This window comes from Gadus macrocephalus, chromosome 15, assembly GCF_031168955.1.
Source record: "Gadus macrocephalus chromosome 15, ASM3116895v1".
Lineage (NCBI taxonomy): Eukaryota > Metazoa > Chordata > Actinopteri > Gadiformes > Gadidae > Gadus > Gadus macrocephalus.
Window position 1 is genome coordinate 7,966,028 of NC_082396.1, and position 20,000 is coordinate 7,986,027.

The window sequence follows — 20,000 nt, forward strand, 5'->3', positions numbered from 1 at the left end:
CTGCCGCTGTCCCCTCTGCCCTTTGTTTTCCTTCGACCAAGGGCGTTCACGCATCACACACGGCACATACCCTGCATATCTGCACGATGAAACAAAAACAAAGGGAAGCATGTCGGATATACCTTCTAATCTAATCAAAAGTACACCTCGTTTCACAGTTTTCTCTTTTCCTTTTCATATTCTTTAATACGTTTTAGGTTAGGTTCAGTTTTGTTTTGTGTCATTTGGATACTCCCCTATTTTCGAAAGAATAGGTGGAAATGCGCACATGAGAAACGGTTGTTGTAGTCACAATAATGTTTATCGCTCGGCTCTTGATGTTTCATCGTCCACTAGGCTGAATAAAACCCATAAACCTACAGACCCCGGTTGTCCCATGAGGTCACTCACTTCTTCATCCATCTTCTGGCTGTGCGTGAGTCAACATTTTCAAGTAAAATTGCGCAAAGGGACAGTTCAGAAGGTGATGTCTGGGTTGTTTGTGGTGTTGCTTTGGGCCTGCGTGTCTTGAGTTGATGTGTGTGTGTGTGTGTCAGTGTGTGTGTGTGTGTGTGTGTGTGTGTGTGTGTATATGCGTAAGAGGATTAGCACTGGTCACGTGTTGCGCTAGAGCTTAAAACCTGTTGTGTGATGAGAAGGTGGGTGAGGTTGAGGTGGGGGCGGAGGTAGAACCAGTGAGAACGGAGCAGTGCTGTGGCGGAAGTCGAGAGATGGACAAGAGGTTTCCTGTATGCTGTGGTGGTTAGCTCTTCTTCTGAGGGAAGTGAAGATCACTAGCCAAACTGGTTAGCTACCAGTCCACCAACGGACCTTCCTCTCAGAGATGTTATGCTATTTGTTGGTAGGATGTTTGGTAGTTTAAGCCCATGAAAAGAAAAATCTAAAGACAAACATGTTAATAAATACTATTGTTGCTTTTGCCAAAATAAGAGCTTTTTCTTCTGGTGTGGTTTTTGTCTTTTGAGTTCCCACAGTATTGCTATGTAATAGAGCTCTGCAGGCTGCAGCTGAACGCAAGCTAGCTAGTGTGGGAACTGGTACATGCCCCAGGCTGTTCCTAGGGGCCTCACAGCCCTGAAGCACAGTCCCTGCTCTGCTCCATGTGTTTACCCAAATGGTGGTAGTGGTGCTTTGCAGGGGTGTTGATGGTGCTGGTGTTTTATAATTCCCTTCCTGTTGTCTTGACTGCTTGCCCTTATTTTCCTTTCTTGTGCTGATGTCATTGTTAAGCATGGCCTTGTCTGTCTGTCTGTCTGTCTGTCTGTCTGTCTGTCTGTCTGTCTGTCTGTCTGTCTGTCTGTCTGTCTGTCTGTCTGCCTGCCTGCCTGCCTGCCTGCCTGCCTGCCTGCCTGCCTGCCTGCCTGCCTGCCTGCCTGCCTGCCTGCCTGTCTGTCTGTCTGTCTGTCTGTCTGTCTGTCTGTGTGCCATATCTCTACCAGCCTTTTCTCTATCATTCCTTTCCATTTTTTCCGTCAGCCTTCTGTGCTGATACCATCAACCTCACTCCCTATCGTATTTGTTCTGCCCTGTCGTTTGTGTGTAGGTTAGTTCTGAACCCTAGTGCCCTGTGTCCTTACACTATGAAGGCCCAACACTGTCCCCTCTCTGGTGTTCTATTCCACGCCAGCAGGGCTCTTTTCAGCCCTACCACCAGGAGAGTCACCTGAGACCAGGACCAGTTCTGCTCTCTCATATCCTGTTTGGACACACTGATGCAATTACGCATCACTGAGAGGAAGAGATGAAAGATGAGAGAGAGAGAGAGAGAGAGAGAGAGAGAGAGAGAGAGAGAGAGAGAGAGAGAGAGAGAGAGAGAGAGAGAGAGAGAGAGAGAGAGAGAGAGAGAGAGAGAGAGAGAGAGAGAGAGAGAGAGAGAGAGAGAGAGAGAGAGAGAGAGAGAGAGAGAGAGAGAGAGAGAGAGAGAGATGTATGTAGTAACATGCACACACACACATGTGGAGTTATTTTGTTCATCACCTCATTTGTTCATCATGTCCTTTGTATGGTGTACAAAAGACATGTAATAAAAAGTGTTTATGGTTCTGGGTTTCATTCCCTACATCTGCAGTCTACCTAGACGCCTGCCACTCCATTGCACATATCTAACATTCATCATCAATCGCTTTGGATTGAAGCATCTTCAGGTGAGGTGGGACAAATATCAGTCATATTAGAAGCCATTAACTTCAGCATTTGGCTGTTTTTGAACCGTACTTCTCCGCCTCAAGATGTGCTCAGCCGGGCCGAGTGAGATCTCTCTTTGTTGTTAGATTTAATAATTGCCATCGCTCATCTGCTCCTGCTTAACTGTCCAGCTGACCATTCCATCCACCTACATCGCCCCTCTCTGAGTTGTTCCTGGCATCGACAGGCATAGAAAACCACAACGTGAGCCCACTGCCTCAGTGGAGGTCTCTGATGGGTGTGGGTGGGTCAGGGCATGCTCCAATACATCCTGTAAGGAAATGACCTCAACGTTAATTTGGGCAACAACGTGTCTGCGCTTGGAATACTGTTCTTGCATCACTTATCTGTTTTTCTTCATTCTTCTCTTTGTCTATCCTCTCTTTCTTTCTTTCTTTCTTTCTTTCTTTCTTTCTTTCTTTCTTTCTTTCTTTCTTTCTTTCTTTCTTTCTTTCTTTCTCTCTGTCGCTCTCTGTATTTGTGGGTCTCTCTTGTTATTTCTATCTATCCCTCTCTTTGTTTCTCTCTATCCATCTCTCTAGAATTTCAGTGAGCAGCTTTGTATATTTTGCTATTTACGGTAATTGATTAATCTTTGTTTTTGCAGGCAAAACAAGCAGTTTAATGTAGCTGAAAGCAAAATATATAGATTATTTAAGTTGAATGAAAATATTGTTTTAAAAGCATTTGGGATGTTGGCAGTGCTTTTTTCTCTTTAGTTGATGATGAGATACTTTTTTAACAGGGAATATGATAGTATACATTACCATCTTAATTAGCTAATCAGATAATCAGATAATTCAACAATTAAAAAATGTTAGTTAATCAGATAATTCAACAATTAAAAAATTTTGCAATAAGATTATCAAAAAAAATAATTAAATCTCTCTCTTTCTCTCACTCTTTTACTATCTTCCTCTCTCATTCATATCTCTCTATCTCTATGTGTACATCTAGTATATCTCTACTGTATCTTTCTATCTACCCATCTACTGTATCGGTCTCTCTGTCCATGCAGGAGTGAATGAAGGGCAGTCTGTTAAACCTCATTTGATTACCAAGTGATTTGAAGGGATTAAACGAGTTAGCGGACGCACGGCATTGACAATCTCAGAAGTCCCTGCCCACTGGAGGAGCCCGAATCTACGTTCCCCGCTCCCATATATACAAGAAATCCAGAAAAAAAAACACAAAATACATCTCGACGTGGCCTCATTCTTGTGGGATATGAGAGCGAGGGCGTTGTTCTCCGTACGCAGATGAGGGTAGGCCTGCACCCACGCCATTCGGTTCAGTAGGAAGAAGCCGTTCAGACGAGCCGTGACATCGACTTTGGGCTGGACTTTCTTTGTTTGCTGGCCAACAAGGCTTCATTTTCGTCGTGCAGATGCACAGACTCTGTCGACTGTCGATTCCATGGTCTAAAATAGACCGTAGTAGCTGCATTTATCTTCGTAGTTTTGTAGTTTTTGACCTGCTCATTGTCGCTTTCCCCACCATGTTTGGTCTCCAGAGCTCATTCCAACTGAGCGCAGATGAGTTTAATTTGAATTAGATTCAGCCCCTGATATATACGTGATGGTTTTGGGTGTCCTATTAACACCAGCCTCTTTCTAAGACACTGCAAACGATACAGCAGTAAATTATGGTAATGGGATGGAAAGGCTTACCAATGGCCTCATGCCAAGTGAGGAAGTGCCCACCTGGATTTACAAGGTGAAACTTGCATGTCCTCACACACGGGATGAGTTGACTGTTTACAGTTGACAGTTTTGCTATTTATATTGTGTCATTAAGCTTTTATCCGAAGGGGCTTGCGGTGAATTGAGGTACACAGTCATTAATCAGCATGTGGGAGGGTTAGGGCATCTTGCTCAAGGGTGAGGTAGATTGAGGACGGGGAGTTGAACACCCTAGTCTCGCATGGGCCACTATGACTAATCACTATTGAACCATGCTGTCCTCCAGCAGAGCCTTTTATCTAAAGCTCCTTAGCGTGGAGGCTGGTGAAGTGGTCGCAGGTAGAGGTTAGGCGTCTCACTCGGTGTATTACAGATGAAAGGAGTTCAGCTTCCGATTGATCAGCGACAAAATAAAAACAGATACGAAAGGGCTGATTCGTATCTCAGATAAAAGCCCATGTTCTTTTTTCTCTGCTCATTAAACGCAGCGATCTAATTACTCCTTGAGCCACCTCATTACCTCTGACTGATAGCGGGTGTTCATGAGGGAAGCTCTGCCTCTCCTCATCTCCTCTCCATTTCCAACCGGCCGGCCCTCTTGTCTCCACGATGAAATTGTAATCAGTTCGGGACATAATAAAGACACTTCTTAAAAGATAAATTTTTGCTGCCCATTTCAAGTTGGTGTTTGGCATTGCTACACTTGCTTCACATGCCGCACTTGGTGTTCTGCGGTGTCACTCGTGTGTGTGTGTGTGTGTGTGTGTGTGTGTGTGTGTGTGTGTGTGTGTGTGTGTGTGTGTGTGTGTGTGTGTGTGTGTGTGTGTGTGTGTGTGTGTGTGTGTGTGTGTGTGTGCATACAACCTACCTACCCATACAGACTGAAATTGGCTTTGAATAACGAAAACGACGGGAACACGCTCAATGTATTTTCATTATGGTTTGAGGCTGTCAATTGTATGGTATATCTGTGAATCTGTCCTCCAACTGTGTTCTCCTCTCCACCCTTATCATCCAGAACCAATGTGCACAGTGTCAGCCTGACCTTGGCTAGGCCTCCAGGGAAGTCCACTAGCTGGTTGGGACATTTTACACAAGCCATGGATTGGCCTGCATGGTCACTGCTCAAACCCTTACTGTGTTAATGTGTTCATTCTCTAAAATATATTTATCTGGGCATTTGTGCCTTAAAGGACCGCACAGCAGGTTGAAAGTGAGAGAGAAATTCCTTATTGGCACAGCCTATAGCCTTGTATAAGCCTCATATTTGTCCTTTTAAAAGAGTATTGTGAAGGTTGTTTGAAGATCTGATCATGCTAACAGTTAGCAGTAATACAGAGAAGTTCCTCTGGCCATGCTAACAGTTAGCAGTAATACAGGGATTCCCTCTGGCTATGCTAACAGTTAGCAGTAATACAGAGAGGTCCCTCTGGCTATGCTAACATTAGCAGTAATAGAGAGATGTCCCTCTGGCTATGCTAACAGTTAGCAGTAATACTGAGAGGCTCCGGTGATTAGTTCATCGAGGCAGTTGTGTATATTTTTATTTTTAAATTACATATAGCCTACTAAACATTTTAGTTTTGGTCTTCTCCGAGAAGCGATTTTCCTTCGTGAACCTTGACCTGTTTGGCACTTAATATTGTTAAAGATTTATTATATTTCTGTCAGAAGTGTGTCTGCCGCTTTATGGCTGAGACAGATGGCAGCCAACCATCTGTGTCACCATAGCTTCTCTGTTATTCGTCCGGTTATGTCATACGTGTCGAGTCCATGTCAGTACACTTCCTCACCAATCCTCGGGCAGAATGACTCCGTGAAATAAATGGTGTGAAGATCCTAATTCTAATGTACTGGAAAATGTCATCTATACACACTAGAAACTATAAATAACAGCACACACAAACACACACACAAACACTGTGTCTGTGTTCGTCACATTGGTGTTATTTCTGTCTAGATTTGGCTAGCACCACAACCTCTGAGCTTGTCAGTAAACACTAGCTATAAAGGTATGTTGGTCTTTCCCCTGGAAGAAAAGCTTCCACAGTTGTTTCTCACATATCTCCCAAACAATTGTGGTGGTGTTAATACCATAAATAAAGGGAATGGTTGTTACAATTCTGGAACATTGTCGGCACAAGAGATGACAATCTGACAGATTGAAAATTAGCATGCTGTGAATGCAGCAGAAATTGGCAACCGACCACAAGGCCTCCATCTTGGACGGCTAGGGAAAGAGTTCCAGCTATTGTCGCAACTGTTTGCCATTTGTCAGCTCTGATGCTGGTGCCAGTGATCGATGCTTTGAATTAAACATAGAATATACTATAGCCCTCTGCCTTGGTGGGATGTTATTTCAAGGATCCTCATCACAAACTCTATAAACTAGTAGCAATGTTTGCAGCAAAGGTCACGTCTCAGAGATGCCTTGGGATAAGAGAAGACAATTTGACAATTTATCCACCTCCCTCTCTCCTTCTTTTCTTCTCTCTCTCCCAGTGATTTCCCGGTCCAGTCTAGAGTTGTGTTTGCGAAGGCCAGGGGTAGTAGAAGAGCCTCAAAGGAGCGATTATAGGAAGAGAGAGACACACAAAGAGAGAAAGAGAGAGCACTGAAACCTAAGCCCTTTTGAGTGAGAATATTCCATGAAGCTAGTAAGGAGTAAGGCACTGGTGCAGTCTACTCAGACAGTGAGAATCAAGGCAACTGCTCCGTATCCCTATAGCTCATGCTACAGGGATGTGACCTACTGCATTCTGGGCTGAAGGATTATTAATAAGAGAGCACAGAAAGAACTACCTGTGGTTTTATACGTACTTACTTTTTTACATACTTACGTCGCTTTGGATAAAAGCGTCAGCCAAATGCCCCAAAGGTAAATGTAAATGATAACTGCTGAACGACACACAGTCCCATGCTAACCTGTGTGTAGGCTTTGACAGGCTCCCACCCCCACACTCTTCAACTGGAAGAAATGGACAGATGGATTGATGTATGGATGGATGTATGGATGGATGGATGGATGGATGGATGGATGGATGGATGGATGGATGGATGGATGGATGGATGGATGGATGGATGGATGGATGGATGGATGGATGGATGGATGTGTAGCTATGTTTGTGTGGCGGAGGAGGTGTGTCACATCACTCTTCGCTCCTCCGATGCCGTCGGTGACTGAAGACAAGAGTCCTTGAGACTGTGTGGCTGACGGAGGGGTGCGGGAAGAGCAGGGGGCCGTCTTCTGTTCATTGTCTTCACAAAGTCAGTCCTTTGACTGGTTGATGTGGTGTTTTTATTAGTCACCCCAGGGTTTGTCTGAGCGTGGACGTCTGTAAGGGGCCCAAAAACTGTTCACAAGCTCACAAAAGTCCCTTTTAGATCAGCTTTGTTGTTATTGAGCTGTGGCTGAAATGGTAGATGTGTTTGTCTGTGTGTGTGTGTGTGTGTGTGTGTGTGTGTGTGTGTGTGTGTGTGTGTGTGTGTGTGTGTGTGTGTGTGTGTGTGTGTGTGTGTGTGTGTGTGTGTCTACACGGGTGTGTGTGACATCACGTGTGTGTACGTTTGTGCATTCCTACAGGTATGCAATCAGCCATAGAGTTCCTAGTCTACTACTTCTTCTACAACTACGCTACCACTCTCAGTGTGAGTGAGAAAGGTTCAAGGTACGGGAGTGCACGTGATTGCCGCAGTACGACCTTAAAGTATCGTAGGGGTTAAGGATGGAGGAAAAATACAGAGTGAGAGAGAGACACTGAGCGAGGAGGCAAAGAAGAAATATGGAAAGAATTACCACCTCCCAACCCTTCATCACCATGGCAACTAGAGGCAGCAAGAGACTCCAATGAAGTGCTGGAGTAATTAAGAATTGAAAGAGAGTCCCTTGATGGTGGTGTGTGTGTGTGTGTGTGTGTGTGTGTGTGTGTGTGTGTGTGTGTGTGTGTGTGTGTGTGTGTGTGTGTGTGTGTGTGTGTGTGTGTGTGTGTGTGTGTGTGTGTGCGTGTGTGTGTGGGGGGGTTGTAGGGGTGAGGTTTGTATGTTTTTGCTATCATACTTGTTCATGTTTTGTGTGTGTGTGTGTGTGTGTGTGTGTGTGTGTGTGTGTGTGTGTGTGTGTGTGAGTGCGTGTGCGTGTGCGTGTGTGTGTGTATACTATTTACGTATCCCGGTTCACACGCACAAGGTAAATGAGTCTGCTGGGGATTTGCATAGGATCACCAAGTCTCCATCTCTCACTCCCTCTTGTTCTTTAAGATGTCCAGCCGTCACACCCTTTACAGAAAAAGTTAATTAATTTCACATGTGCAAATGCACGTGTGATTTTGCACATTTAACATTGGAAAGTTGTTCAAAACAAACTAATGTTTGTTTGTCTGTGTACGTGTGTTGAGTTTGTAATTCCAGAGTGTCTGGTGTCCAACAACAGCAGCGTTGTTTGTTTTCATCTCTGATTGAAATGCAGCAAATGTGACAACATGGTTAAATCAAATGTGAAACTTCGGTGTGTGTGTGAGTGAGAGAAAGAGAGTTTGTGTGTGTGTGTGTTGATTCACAGCAGTGGGCAGCATGTCTATAAAACCCTGCGACAGACTGGGCTATGCAACTGTGATTGATTACTCATTAGGAATCAAAACCCGATCAAGGCTTACATCATACATTGAAAGTGGCACGACCCCCTGGTAGATGTTCTTTCAAAGTTGCTGAATGAGGCCAAATAACACATAACAGCATGCATTTGTGCCATAGTACTCAATGGAAATATGTACCAATTAATTGACTGTTTTAATTCGAGGCGGGATAGTTTTGGGGTTTGATCCCTACAGTTTATGTTCACAGCATACCTGTGTGCTGTGAACATGATGCCCTAACACACTACATGCTCCTCAATGACATACATCTGAATTCACTTTAAGTTGCTTTGCATTAAAGGGATAAGCAGAGATATCTGTAAATTCGCATTTGCCTGTTTTACCCAGAATAAGACGAGTTGTTTCACTCCAAATCATCACTGAATCTGGTCGTCTGAATCTGGGTAAGACAGACATGCCTAAGCGCCTATGTTCGCCCATTTACAGATATCTCTGCGTATCCCTTTAAAGCGTCTGCAAAATTGCTAATTAATAGTGCATTGTAACATCTGACAAACAATCACAAATAGTTTCACAGAAGTTGGTTATTCAATTGCAAACAATCTAATAGAAACCGCTGTTTTCATTCTGGTCATTGTTTAGTTTGGGTGCCAGGGGGAATTTCATCCTTCTATTGAGATGTCAAAATTGTCTTCTACTAAAGCCCCCTACAGACAGACGGCCTGAACCTACCATTCACATGGCAACGAGAACTGTGACTCATAAAATACACTCTCAGATCAGAGTGTCCTAAAATATATTGGCCAACGAATGCATTATTGGCTTATTTGTGCCAATAAAGTGTCCATATACCCATGTGTGTTCATGGATGCTTTCAGGAGTCAAACCAATCTTTCTGATGTGTGTGCCAGAGTGTTTTCATTTTCACGCTGATAAAAATATGATATGAAATATATTACCTTATAGATATGTCATAGACCAATCCGCGTCCAATTTGTGTTCACTCAAAGCCGACATACCTAATTTGTTTTGTTGATTCAATCACTGCATGTCTCTCAAACGGGTCTCTTGTTTTTCTCTCTCTCTTCCAGAACGAGAAGCCTATTTGTCATTCTGCAAGTCGGTCCAGCAATATCTCTAAGGTAAGGAGTAAAGAGCCCGCTGTTCTGGTTCACAAGGGCCATCAGAGCTACGTGTCTGATAGCGCCTCTGCAGAACCGAATCAGAGCAGGCCTATATGCCTCCCCTCCTTTGCCCCTCAAGATCAGCAATTAAGGGCAGACAGGCCAGGGCAGAACACAGACACAATCCTTCACAGGCTCACCGTTCAACAATAATCTTTTTCTCCACTTTCACTTTCATGTGGTCGTCCTTGCCCTTTGTTTATGTGCTTGCTCTCCCTCTCACTCTCTCCCCCTCTCTCCCTCTCCCTCTCTCCCTCCCTCTCTCTCTATGCCTCTCTCTTCCTCTCTCACTATCTATCTATGTATCTATATTTGTCTATCTCCCTCCATCTCTCTCTCTCTCTCTCTCTCACACTATCTATCGATTTATCTATCTATTTGTCTTTCTCCCTCCATCTCTGTCTCTTTCTTATCTATTTCAATTTAGTTTGAGGTCCGTCTCTCGTCACAATAACATCTCCCTCTCTCTCTCTCTCTCTCTCTCTCTCTCGCCCTCTCTCCCTCTCTCCCTCTCCCTCTCCCTCTGTCTCTCTCCCTCGCCCTCTGTCTATCTCATGTCGAGGCATGTCTTCACGTTCTCCTGAGTATCTAAGAGGATACCATCTTCACTTAGGAGTTGTAAATGTCATCATCACCTTTTGGCTGCCAAAGAGCCAAAGACGGCACATACCCTTGTCTGTTATCTCTGGAAGTCATGTAGCATCCCCCTTAGCATGTTACCCTTGGTCTGCTCATAACTCTTAATGATGTTATACATTGTGACAGTCTGGAATTCAACATGTTGGTTAGGGAAGGGCCGGATGACTTTCTGTGAGACATTTTTTTCAATATTAGTTCATATTTTTGGATTGTGTGTGTGTGTGTTTTTGCTTGATAACTGACCAATATGACTAGAATCTTAGTTCTTGGTTTTACCAAGTCATGCATCATTCATGTGGGCTAGGGAACTTCATATTAAACGCAATGTCATATGAAAGTCTGCTTATGTTCTGCGGTCCAGAGGGCCACAATCCAAACGCTGTCTGCATTTTGCATCTTTTTTTGCTGTGTTATTGATTCAGCCTTTTAAAGGTTTCTACCCTTGACAGTGTTATTTATGAAAAAGTTAGGCTATGGAGAGATAGCACACAGATTCAGCTTCAGTAAAGCAAGTAGAGTGAAGTGTTGTGGAACATCTTAATTTTAATGAAGTAAAAAATTGCCACTCTTGTAAATATGTATGACTGCAGACTTAAAAGCAGCAAACCGCAGCGGCTTTATCGTGCCGAAAAAAGTGGGCTGAGGATCTTTGTCATATCATTTCTTTTGTCATCAAACAGGGGCGGTCTTGACGTTTTAGCCACTTTTCCTCAATGCTAGCACTCACTACATGGAGCTGTGGCTCCTGCAATTATTTGGAGAGTATTCAACTATAGTGCCAATTGACAGAAGTAGATTTCCTCAACCTGCTGGCCCTAGACTAGCCAAACAAACAGCCTAAAAAACACACTAACAACCTGAAATGCCTCGGACTACTGAGCATTCTGCAGCATTTTAAGCTTCCTGGAATGGCCATTGCCAGCACTATTCCTTTGTAGTAGCTAGAAAGCTTCCTTTGTAATGGCTACCAAGCGTCCTTGGCAAGGGCTAGCAAGCTTACTTGGCAATGGCTAGCAAGTAGAAAGCTTCCTTAACAACAGCTAGCAAGCTTCCTTAGCAATCACTAGACCGCTTCCTTGGACAGAATCATTCCCTCTCCTCAGCCTCCACTATGATATCCTGCATCACCCTTGGCAGGTGAGTTGTCAAGCCTGTATTCTGACATTGACAAGGAGACGTTTTTGAGTTTGTTACAAATTTGATAGATCAATTCCAGATGCAGACAGTTTTAAGCATTGACAGTTAACCGACAAATAGTTCCAAACTAAGTGAATTGCATTCTTATCTTGCCGGCCCCTGCTGCAAGGTTATGGATTGGGTTATTTCAAAATTAAATAATCAAGTAATAATTCAAACTCATCTTACACTAAATGCTTATCGGAACACAAAAAACACAGATACAAAATATTATGCTACCATAAATAGAAAAAATGAAATAGATATACAACACAATGTTGCTTATTTCCATTATTGATCCATACATACATATTGTATTAAGTTTTGAAATAGTTTTCCCCTCTTCATGTTGAATTCTCCTTTCGGATTCCAGCCCGCATGTTCTCTAGATTGTAATCCCTTCTTTAGAATATCATGTAAATGCTCAGTAAAGAAGAGGTCATTTTTTATCATCCCACTAGCTAGAACCACAACATCTGTGGCGATTGCTAACTTCCAAGTGTCAACCCTCAACCTCTCATCAGAACAGATTAATAGACGTGATCAGAGATGGCATCGAGGGCCAGTTACCACTAGCTTGGACATAAGATTGGTGATAAAAAGCAAACATCAGCTCTGTTTGGCAGTGGATTTCCAGTGTTCATGTCTGTCGAGGAGATTATGCTTGTGATTACATATCTCGGCTGGTAGCCCTGGCTGCTGATTGGAGGACTCTGCCGGGGTTATAATCACGGTAACGAGGCGGTGGACTGAGAGACAACCTTCAGTCCTCTCATCTTTCACCAGCATCTCCTTTAGCTGTGGTGTTCGGCTGGTGTTTGGATACGTTTTGTAGTTTTATTTGTAGTTGTAGTTGTAGTTCTTCAAACTCGTCCTCCCTTCTCGTGATTCGCTTGTGTTTAAAGGCAATATTAAAATGGAGATTTGAATCTCGGAGTTCATCAAATTATTGGAATTGGTGCTGAATTACTCAAATAAAACGTTCTATAGTTTACTAGGTTACAGTAAGCTTCACTTACTCACCTGTTTTAACCTGTTTAGTTTTATTAAAGACTTATTTAATATAAACAGAACAACCAATTAATGATGGGAACTAATTTATTATCTCTTTCATCTCTGAAATACTATTCTGTCTAAAAGGCATTAAAATGTACGCGTTAACATACACTAAAGCTACACATTTTTGTTACTCTCTAACTGTATTTTACTGCTAAACTATGAGGGCCCTGTCCTTTATCAATGGTCAACATGGGGTTATTGACAGTTGATTTGCAGATAAGATTGATGGCATGAGAGGAGAGGAGAGGAGGAAAAATAGTTTGTTGATGTTAGGTTTGGTCTGATTAGACAGTTAATCATTACTCCCACATGCATGTTATCTCATGGCTCTTCCGACCCCTACATTACCTACCATTGTTTCTCATTGATTTGCCGATCAATAGTTAATGGGTGGGGGGGAAAGCGGAGGCCGGTAACTGTAAACCTCTAACAGAAATGTCAAATAACCTAAGCCTGATTTGCTTGTCAGCCATTTAGTTATTGTTTAACCATGTTTCATGCCATACTACAAACCAGATGTTTACTGAATTCCTTTCTATTCTGTTTTGAAGGCTAGGCATGATGATTCATCTATGTGAAATTGTTAAATTGTTTTAATTGCCTCACTTTATTTTTACTACCATATATAAAGTATAGCTCTGTTTTGACGACTTGTTTCGAACGGCTTTCCAAAAACGGCCTCCCTGGAGATCCGCTGGTTTCAATACTCAATAATGATGGAATCGCTCGGTCTATCAACAGAGTTGAGCTAAGGGCGCTGAGCACATAACCTAGACAGCTGTGGAGATGTTTCATAAAATTTTGGACTGATGAAATAGGGATACAGATGGAGCGAATTAGAATGAGAGGAGAGAGAGAGAGTGAAGGATAAAAGGTTGAATTCTTTATTGATTACAGCCCAATCCCCCCTGAGCTATGAATTTCACTTTAGGTACAGATAGGATCAATAGATAATTAGTCTGCTGTTTTGAAATGTGAGGGATCGAAGGAATGCTGGTAACACGGTCCTTTCCTAAGCACCCTAAACATGACCACAAACACGAGCGCAGCTGAGATCTCATGGTTCTGGGGACTGTCAGTGGTGTCAGTGGTAGGTGTGGCCCTGTGAAGGACACTGCGTGGACTCGTTGGCGTTTCAAATGTGTGAAATTAATTTGTTGTGATCATTGATTCAAACGAGATGTTTGGAACATCACAACGTCTGACTGTGTGTGAGGTGAGGTTTCTTACCGCACAGGGAATATTTGGTACTATGTTGCTGCTACCTCTCTCTTTCTCTCTAAATTCAAATATAAATAAAATTAGCTTTATTGGCATGAGAAACAAGTGTTAACATTGCAAAGCAGGTGAACAATTAGGAGTTCTAAAGTATGAAACAAACAAAATACAAATAAAATATTAAATATGAATATATTAATTAATATATCACTCTGTTTATCAAAACATCTCTCTCACTCTCTCTCTCTCTCTCTCTCTCTCTCTCTCTCTCTCTCTCTCTCTCTCTCTCTCTCTCTCTCTCTCTCTCTCTACCTCCCCCTCCCTCTCTCTCTCTCTCTCTCTCTCTCTCTCTCTCTCTCTCTCTCTCTCTCTCTCTCTCTCTCTCTCTCTCTCTCTCTCTCTCTCTCTCTCTGATTGGCTGACTTACTGGGCGCCACTCTATATGATCTGTTAGCTGACAGACGATCAGACATTCCACATGGTTTCCTCTCTTATGATCACCCTGAGCATGTCACGTGTTTTTACTCTTTCAGCGAGATAACATTTGTATGCACTGACAACTGTATGAAGTGGAACCCACATCGCACACATCACACACACTCTGTAGCGGTACTACCCTCATCAGATTTTCAAAATAGACGACAGGTCCCAGAAGAAGTCTTGAATTTCCTAGATAAAAAATGAGGGGGTCGTAGAAGAAAGTAAAGTAAGGACAGTAATAGGATTAGGAATTATTCCTGATGACGATGATCACGATCGTGGATGCATAACTCTCCTCTGTGCTCTTAATGAAACGGTATGCTCTCCGAACACGTTGCTCTGGACGGTTCTCCGTGCTGACCGCTGCGTGTCCCCCTGTCCACAGGCGGGCAGCCCCACCTCGGTGAACGCACCATGCAGCTTCTCCAGGACGTCCGTCACTCCGTCCAACCAGGACATCTGCAGGTATACCCGCTCCTCCTTCGTGACCCCAGTGTCTGACCCCTGACCCCTTGACCCTTCTATGTGAGCGCTGACGTCTGGGCTCAGGGCTCTCCGGATGCTAATGTTGTTAGCGGTTCGGGGAGTTCTTTTCATCCCAGGGAGGACATCTCTCACGCTGAAATGGACACTGACAGAGTCGGGCCGGTCTCGTCCTACAAACAGGGTTGGAAGGATTCCCTGAATCATTTAGTGCGCAGTGATGTTTGATTAAGGCCGTCGCGGCCAAAGCCCTTAAATGTCTCTTGATTTAAGTCCTATTTTATTTCATTCATTATTTCGTTTTTCTTTTAATGCATACCATCTGTGTTTCATTCCATTTTTCCCTTCTCTGCCCCCCCGCCCTCCGCCTCCTCCCTCCTCTTCAACCATGACTGTTTGCACAAACCCTTCCTCACACACGCACACACGCACATACGCACACACGCACACACGCACACGCTCACGCACACACGCAAACAGCGGCAGCAGCCAGGACCAGGGCGTGCAGAGACAGCAGAGCACGGTGGTTCTGTTGAGTTCCCACTGTAAACCCTCCCCGTGGGGCGGGGGGGTCTCGGTCACCGCGCTGTGTGCCCCCCTACCGCCACCACCCCCGCCACCACCGCCACTGCTGCCGCCCCGCCAGCCGCCCAGACCCCCGGGCGGGGTCTCCTCGGGGGGCACGGACTGGCTCTCCCTCCTCCGGCCCCCCCCCGCCGTCGTCCTCGCCCCCGCCGGCAGCCTCCGCTTCTCCCACTCGCTGAACGACATCGGGCGCCGCGCGGACAGCCTGTGCAGCGGCCTGCACTTCATCGACCGCACCTGCTCCGACGGAGAGCTGCAGGGGGGGCGGCCCGACCCGCCGGGCAGCAGCGCGCCGCCGCACCAGACCGCCGACCCGCCGGGCGGCCGCGGCCCCCAGCCACGGCCCCCGCCCTACCTGGTCCCCTCCTTCACCAACAACTACCAGTACATGGTGCCGGCACCCGTGGGGTCCCACCCCCAGCACCATCAGCGCTCCCCCGGCCAACCCCAAGCCATCCCCCGCCCCCAACCACAACAACAACAGCAACAACAGCGACAACAGCGACAACAACAACAACAACAACAACAACAACAACAACAACAACAACAACAACAACAACAACAACAACAACAACAGCACCCCTCCCCCGGCTCCAGCGACGTCCTCCACCTCTTCCTCCCGCTGTCCCACTCCTCCACCTCGGCCAGCCTGCAGGGCTTCGAGCTGGGCAGCTTGGCCTCTCGCCTGCACATCACCGCCTCCTCCAGCGCCCTGCTGGGCGGCACCGAGCCAGGGCCGGCCCCGCAGCGCCTCCTGCCGGGGGCGGACGGGGACGACAGTGTGTTCGAGGAGGACCAGGGGACGAGGAGCGGCAGGAGCAGCGGCAGCGGAGCGTCCCCGGGGGGTGACTCCCGTGCCGGGCTGAGCTCCCGGCAGGCGCCCCTCTGCTGTATGGATGAGGACGAGGACCTGGACCGCTGCCAGTCCTCGCTCTCTGACAAGAGCAGGCCTTTCTTACCCTATTCCCTGTCTGGGGACTTCTGCAGGTGGGTGCCTCCATCTGGGCCGCGTAGCGCTCCCTGACCCCCCCGTCCCCCCACCCGTCCCCAGAGACGTCTCAGAGTCCAGCTCCTGTAGTGGCGTTAGCTGGGGGTGAACCTGTCTAGCGGGCCATACCAAGTAGTATTAACCCTGCAGTTCCCTGTAGAGTCCCAGGTCAGCAGACCTCCCCTGTGGTCGGCGCAAGCTTATCCAACCACCTCCCTGAGCGCCAGTGGACTCCCAAGTTGTCCACGTGCTAGACTGTAGACTAGCTGATGGAACATAACGGTAGAACACACGTACAACGCCTGGACGATGAGATGTGTGGCTGTGGGTGACCAGCTAGAATGGGTGAATGCATAAGCAGAATCACATGACACGATGACACAAATCCAACAAGCCGCCTTCATGCCCTTTGCTGTGCACCTCTCCCATAACTTCTCCCTGTCGATCTCTCCATGCCCTACATCCTGCCTTGTCAAATTCAGCATCCCCTTTCCTCCAGGCTTTTCTGTTACGATGCGAGAAATCTTTAAATGTCCCCCTGCTGCCAGTGTGTGATCGGTGACTGGATGGGTGATGATGAGAGGGTTTTCATGTCGGTTATCAGATGGAACATGTCATCTGAAGCGCGTATTTGTGTTGAAACGCATTGGCTCATGCAGTAAGCGTTGGGGGAAAACACTGGTGTTCTGGCTTTGTTGTTTTTGTCTGTGTAACTTCCTTTGCAATGGTCTGTGAAAGGATTTATACAGACGTTTTGCAAGTCTTACAGCCTCATGGGAATTCAAAGACCCATGGTCAACTTTGATTAAACTCCTACCCGGTTTTTCTATTATTATTTTATTCCCCCCCTTTCTTTTGTGATTTCTGGTCCTTGAACCATTCCATACTCTACCGTCTAGAACTGCAATGTCTGATATGAGCTATCTATCAATGTCTCCCACTGTCCTCATTCTTCGTAATGTATATTTAATGTTCAGTTAGATGGAGTACTTGATATCCCTAATGGCCATTCATACACTGACAGACTTTCTCCCAGTGCAGCACAGAAACTTTATGTTCCCCACTAAAGTTGCTGCTGCGTGCCCTGGCCAAGGCGCTCTTGTTCAGACATATTATATGATGTGTATCAATCATAAGGGTATCATATGTAACCTACATCTAACACTGAATGTGTTATGGAGTGTGATGTGTACCCTGCAAGTAAAGAAAATAATACCACATACACCATCTGCAATGAAGAGGGAAATCAAACTACCGTAGACTAGGGTACTAGGGGTGATGGTTTAACTACTGTAAACCATGGTACAGGAGGATGTTGGTTTAACTACTGTAAACCAGGGTGCTGGGCGGTGCTGGTTTAACTACCGTTAACCAGCACTAGGAAGATCTAGACTAGAGACTCAGATGTCAGGCTGGAATAAATTAGTGTGTTTGTATAAAACTGTTGTTGTATACAAGGGCCGTGTTTTGGAAAGTTGAATTCAAAGGGACATTGGATACAGACCGTTCTGCACTTACTGCAGTTTGTTTTGCCCTCTGCACAACAAATTTGCAGAGAAATGGTATTGTTTCATCCTCCGGCACATCAACCAGTGCTTATGCTAGCTTCTTTTCAGCTGCTCATCATTGTAATTTAAACTTGCTCAAAAATGTAATGACAAGATTTTGATTGGCCATTTCAAATCATAGTGTCACCCTTGACACGCCCTGCCTGTAGTGTTATGGGGACAGTAACACAGTCATGTTATGGGGACAGTAAAAACATTAGTGTTATGGTTACAGTAACGCATTAGTGTTATGGGGACAGTAATACAGTAATGTTATGGGGACTGTATTACGGTAATGTCATGGGGACTGTATTACAGTAATGTTATGGGGACAGTAATAGAATAATGTTAGGGGGACAGTAATAGATTAATGTTAGGGGGGATAGTTACACAGGATCCTGTAATACAGCTGATTGCCCGGAGACCTTGCGGGGAGGATGTGATCTCAGGGTAAGGTTAGTTGAGGCGGAGGGATCAGGGCGTAGATTATAGGCTTCAAATAGCCTTGCACAGACTCTGACTCGCAAACACATTATCTCACGCCAGGCTGTGGTCAGGTGGCTCGACGCACGAGCTCGTGGCCCCTCGGAGCATCTGATTGGGGGACAATGTGCCGTGTGTTTTTGGTTCACAAACAGGACTTAGTGGTTATGAGGACTCCTTCTTTGTTATGGACACTCTACCACAGATGGTGCTCCGCACACAGCAGCGGTCCTTTGCGTAGTGCTTCTGATGTCCATCGTGAATACAATCCAACTGCTCATCGTGAACAGATGTTATGTATCCCAAGAACGCAACAAGTTTTGTATGTTACTTCTATAATATTATATTAAAGCAAATACTTCTACCATATATTATATCATATCATTCTGTTCGTCTGAAGGCCTCTGAAAGTCACTTCTCAGTATTTGGTCTGTTCCTTGTTATAGAAGTAACAGGCATTTTAATGAAGAAAAGGTTGGTGTTTGCATGCATGGAATGTGCTTTCAGTGGAGAATTGCATCGGGTTTGGATGTGATCAGGAAAACCCTGGGAGAGAGCAGAGCATGGGATGCTCACACAACAACATGCCTCTTATGTAACTCTCCCTGCTACCCTCGGCTCATGGCTTTGTACAATTCTGTTTACCTGGAATGTGGTGGAGTAAATCAAATACCAACACGGCCCTGGGCTTGGGCGTGATGAGAATTTGAAACGTGAATACAAAGACCACTGCGAGACGAAGGTGTGAGAATGTGGGCTGATGCGCAGACAGCACATGCAACACAAATATGCCACATAAATAACATATTACATCTGAATAATTTCCCTCACTGGAAGGCGGCTGAAAACATAGGCCCTCTGTGCTGTCTCAGCCAAACTGCTAATTTTATTTCGACAGCCATCGCCAGATCTTTTCTGCTGGCGATGTTCTGCTTCCAGGCTACACTTTAATCCCTTAATAACTGTCAAAATCCCAGAATTAAAAGTTGAATCCAACTTTGAAATTGTATCCAACTTGATGACTGTTTTGATTGACAGATGTAGCAAAGAATTACTTAATAAGTCCTCTCTTTTAATTTATTGCAATAAAATAAATCATCATGTAAGACGCCACATTTGGGCATTTGAACAAAAAGCTTTGAAACTTTATCTCGCCCTAGTCCAACATAACTATAAGAACTGTTACCAAAAGAACAAGCTTCTTCCCAGAATGTCCTGGAGAATGTTCTGCCTTCTCCATCCGCTCATCTCTCATCATCCCTCATCATCAGCTCCCTCTACCTCCGTACTGGAGGAACACGGCCTATTCCGGTACCTTCTTTGTTCGCGTTGTCATTTAATCTTGTAACGCCCTGGACAGATCACTGCCGACTGGAAATAGTCATTATCCTGCTGAATCACTCAGTCAGTCGTTGCGTGTGTGTGTGTGTGTGTGAGTGTGTGTGCGTGTGCGTCGTTAACACAGATAGAAACAATCCCGTTTGCGCTCCCTTCTCTATACTTTGTGTCTCTCCTTCTCATGATCTTTTCTACATATACTCTCTCTAGGAGATTGCATAGCTCTGCATAGCACCCTGTGCTCCTTGTTTTAAACAGCAGAGCCATATTCCCTGTGTTGTGTGCGCTGAATATACAGTACTGCAGTCCAAATCAACTTGCTCTTGTCTGTTTCCCTTGTTTCGGTTCCCAGCAAATCTTTC

The 20,000-nt window shown here is 45.2% G+C and overlaps 1 protein-coding gene across 4 annotated transcripts in view; it reads left to right on the forward strand.

The window, feature by feature from the left end:
- The window catches only part of marchf8 (membrane-associated ring finger (C3HC4) 8), a 65,137-nt gene that overhangs the window by 35,235 nt on the left and 9,902 nt on the right, over window positions 1–20,000 (forward strand). For 3 of the 4 annotated variants that reach the window (XM_060072853.1, XM_060072854.1, XM_060072855.1), the window contains 3 exons: window positions 9,550–9,600; window positions 14,600–14,679; window positions 15,178–16,269. In XM_060072853.1, coding sequence (XP_059928836.1) covers window positions 9,550–9,600; window positions 14,600–14,679; window positions 15,178–16,269 — 1,223 coding nt within the window. The remainder of the gene's footprint in view (window positions 1–9,549; window positions 9,601–14,599; window positions 14,680–15,177; window positions 16,270–20,000) is intronic. The other variant, XM_060072856.1, reaches the window with a different exon arrangement.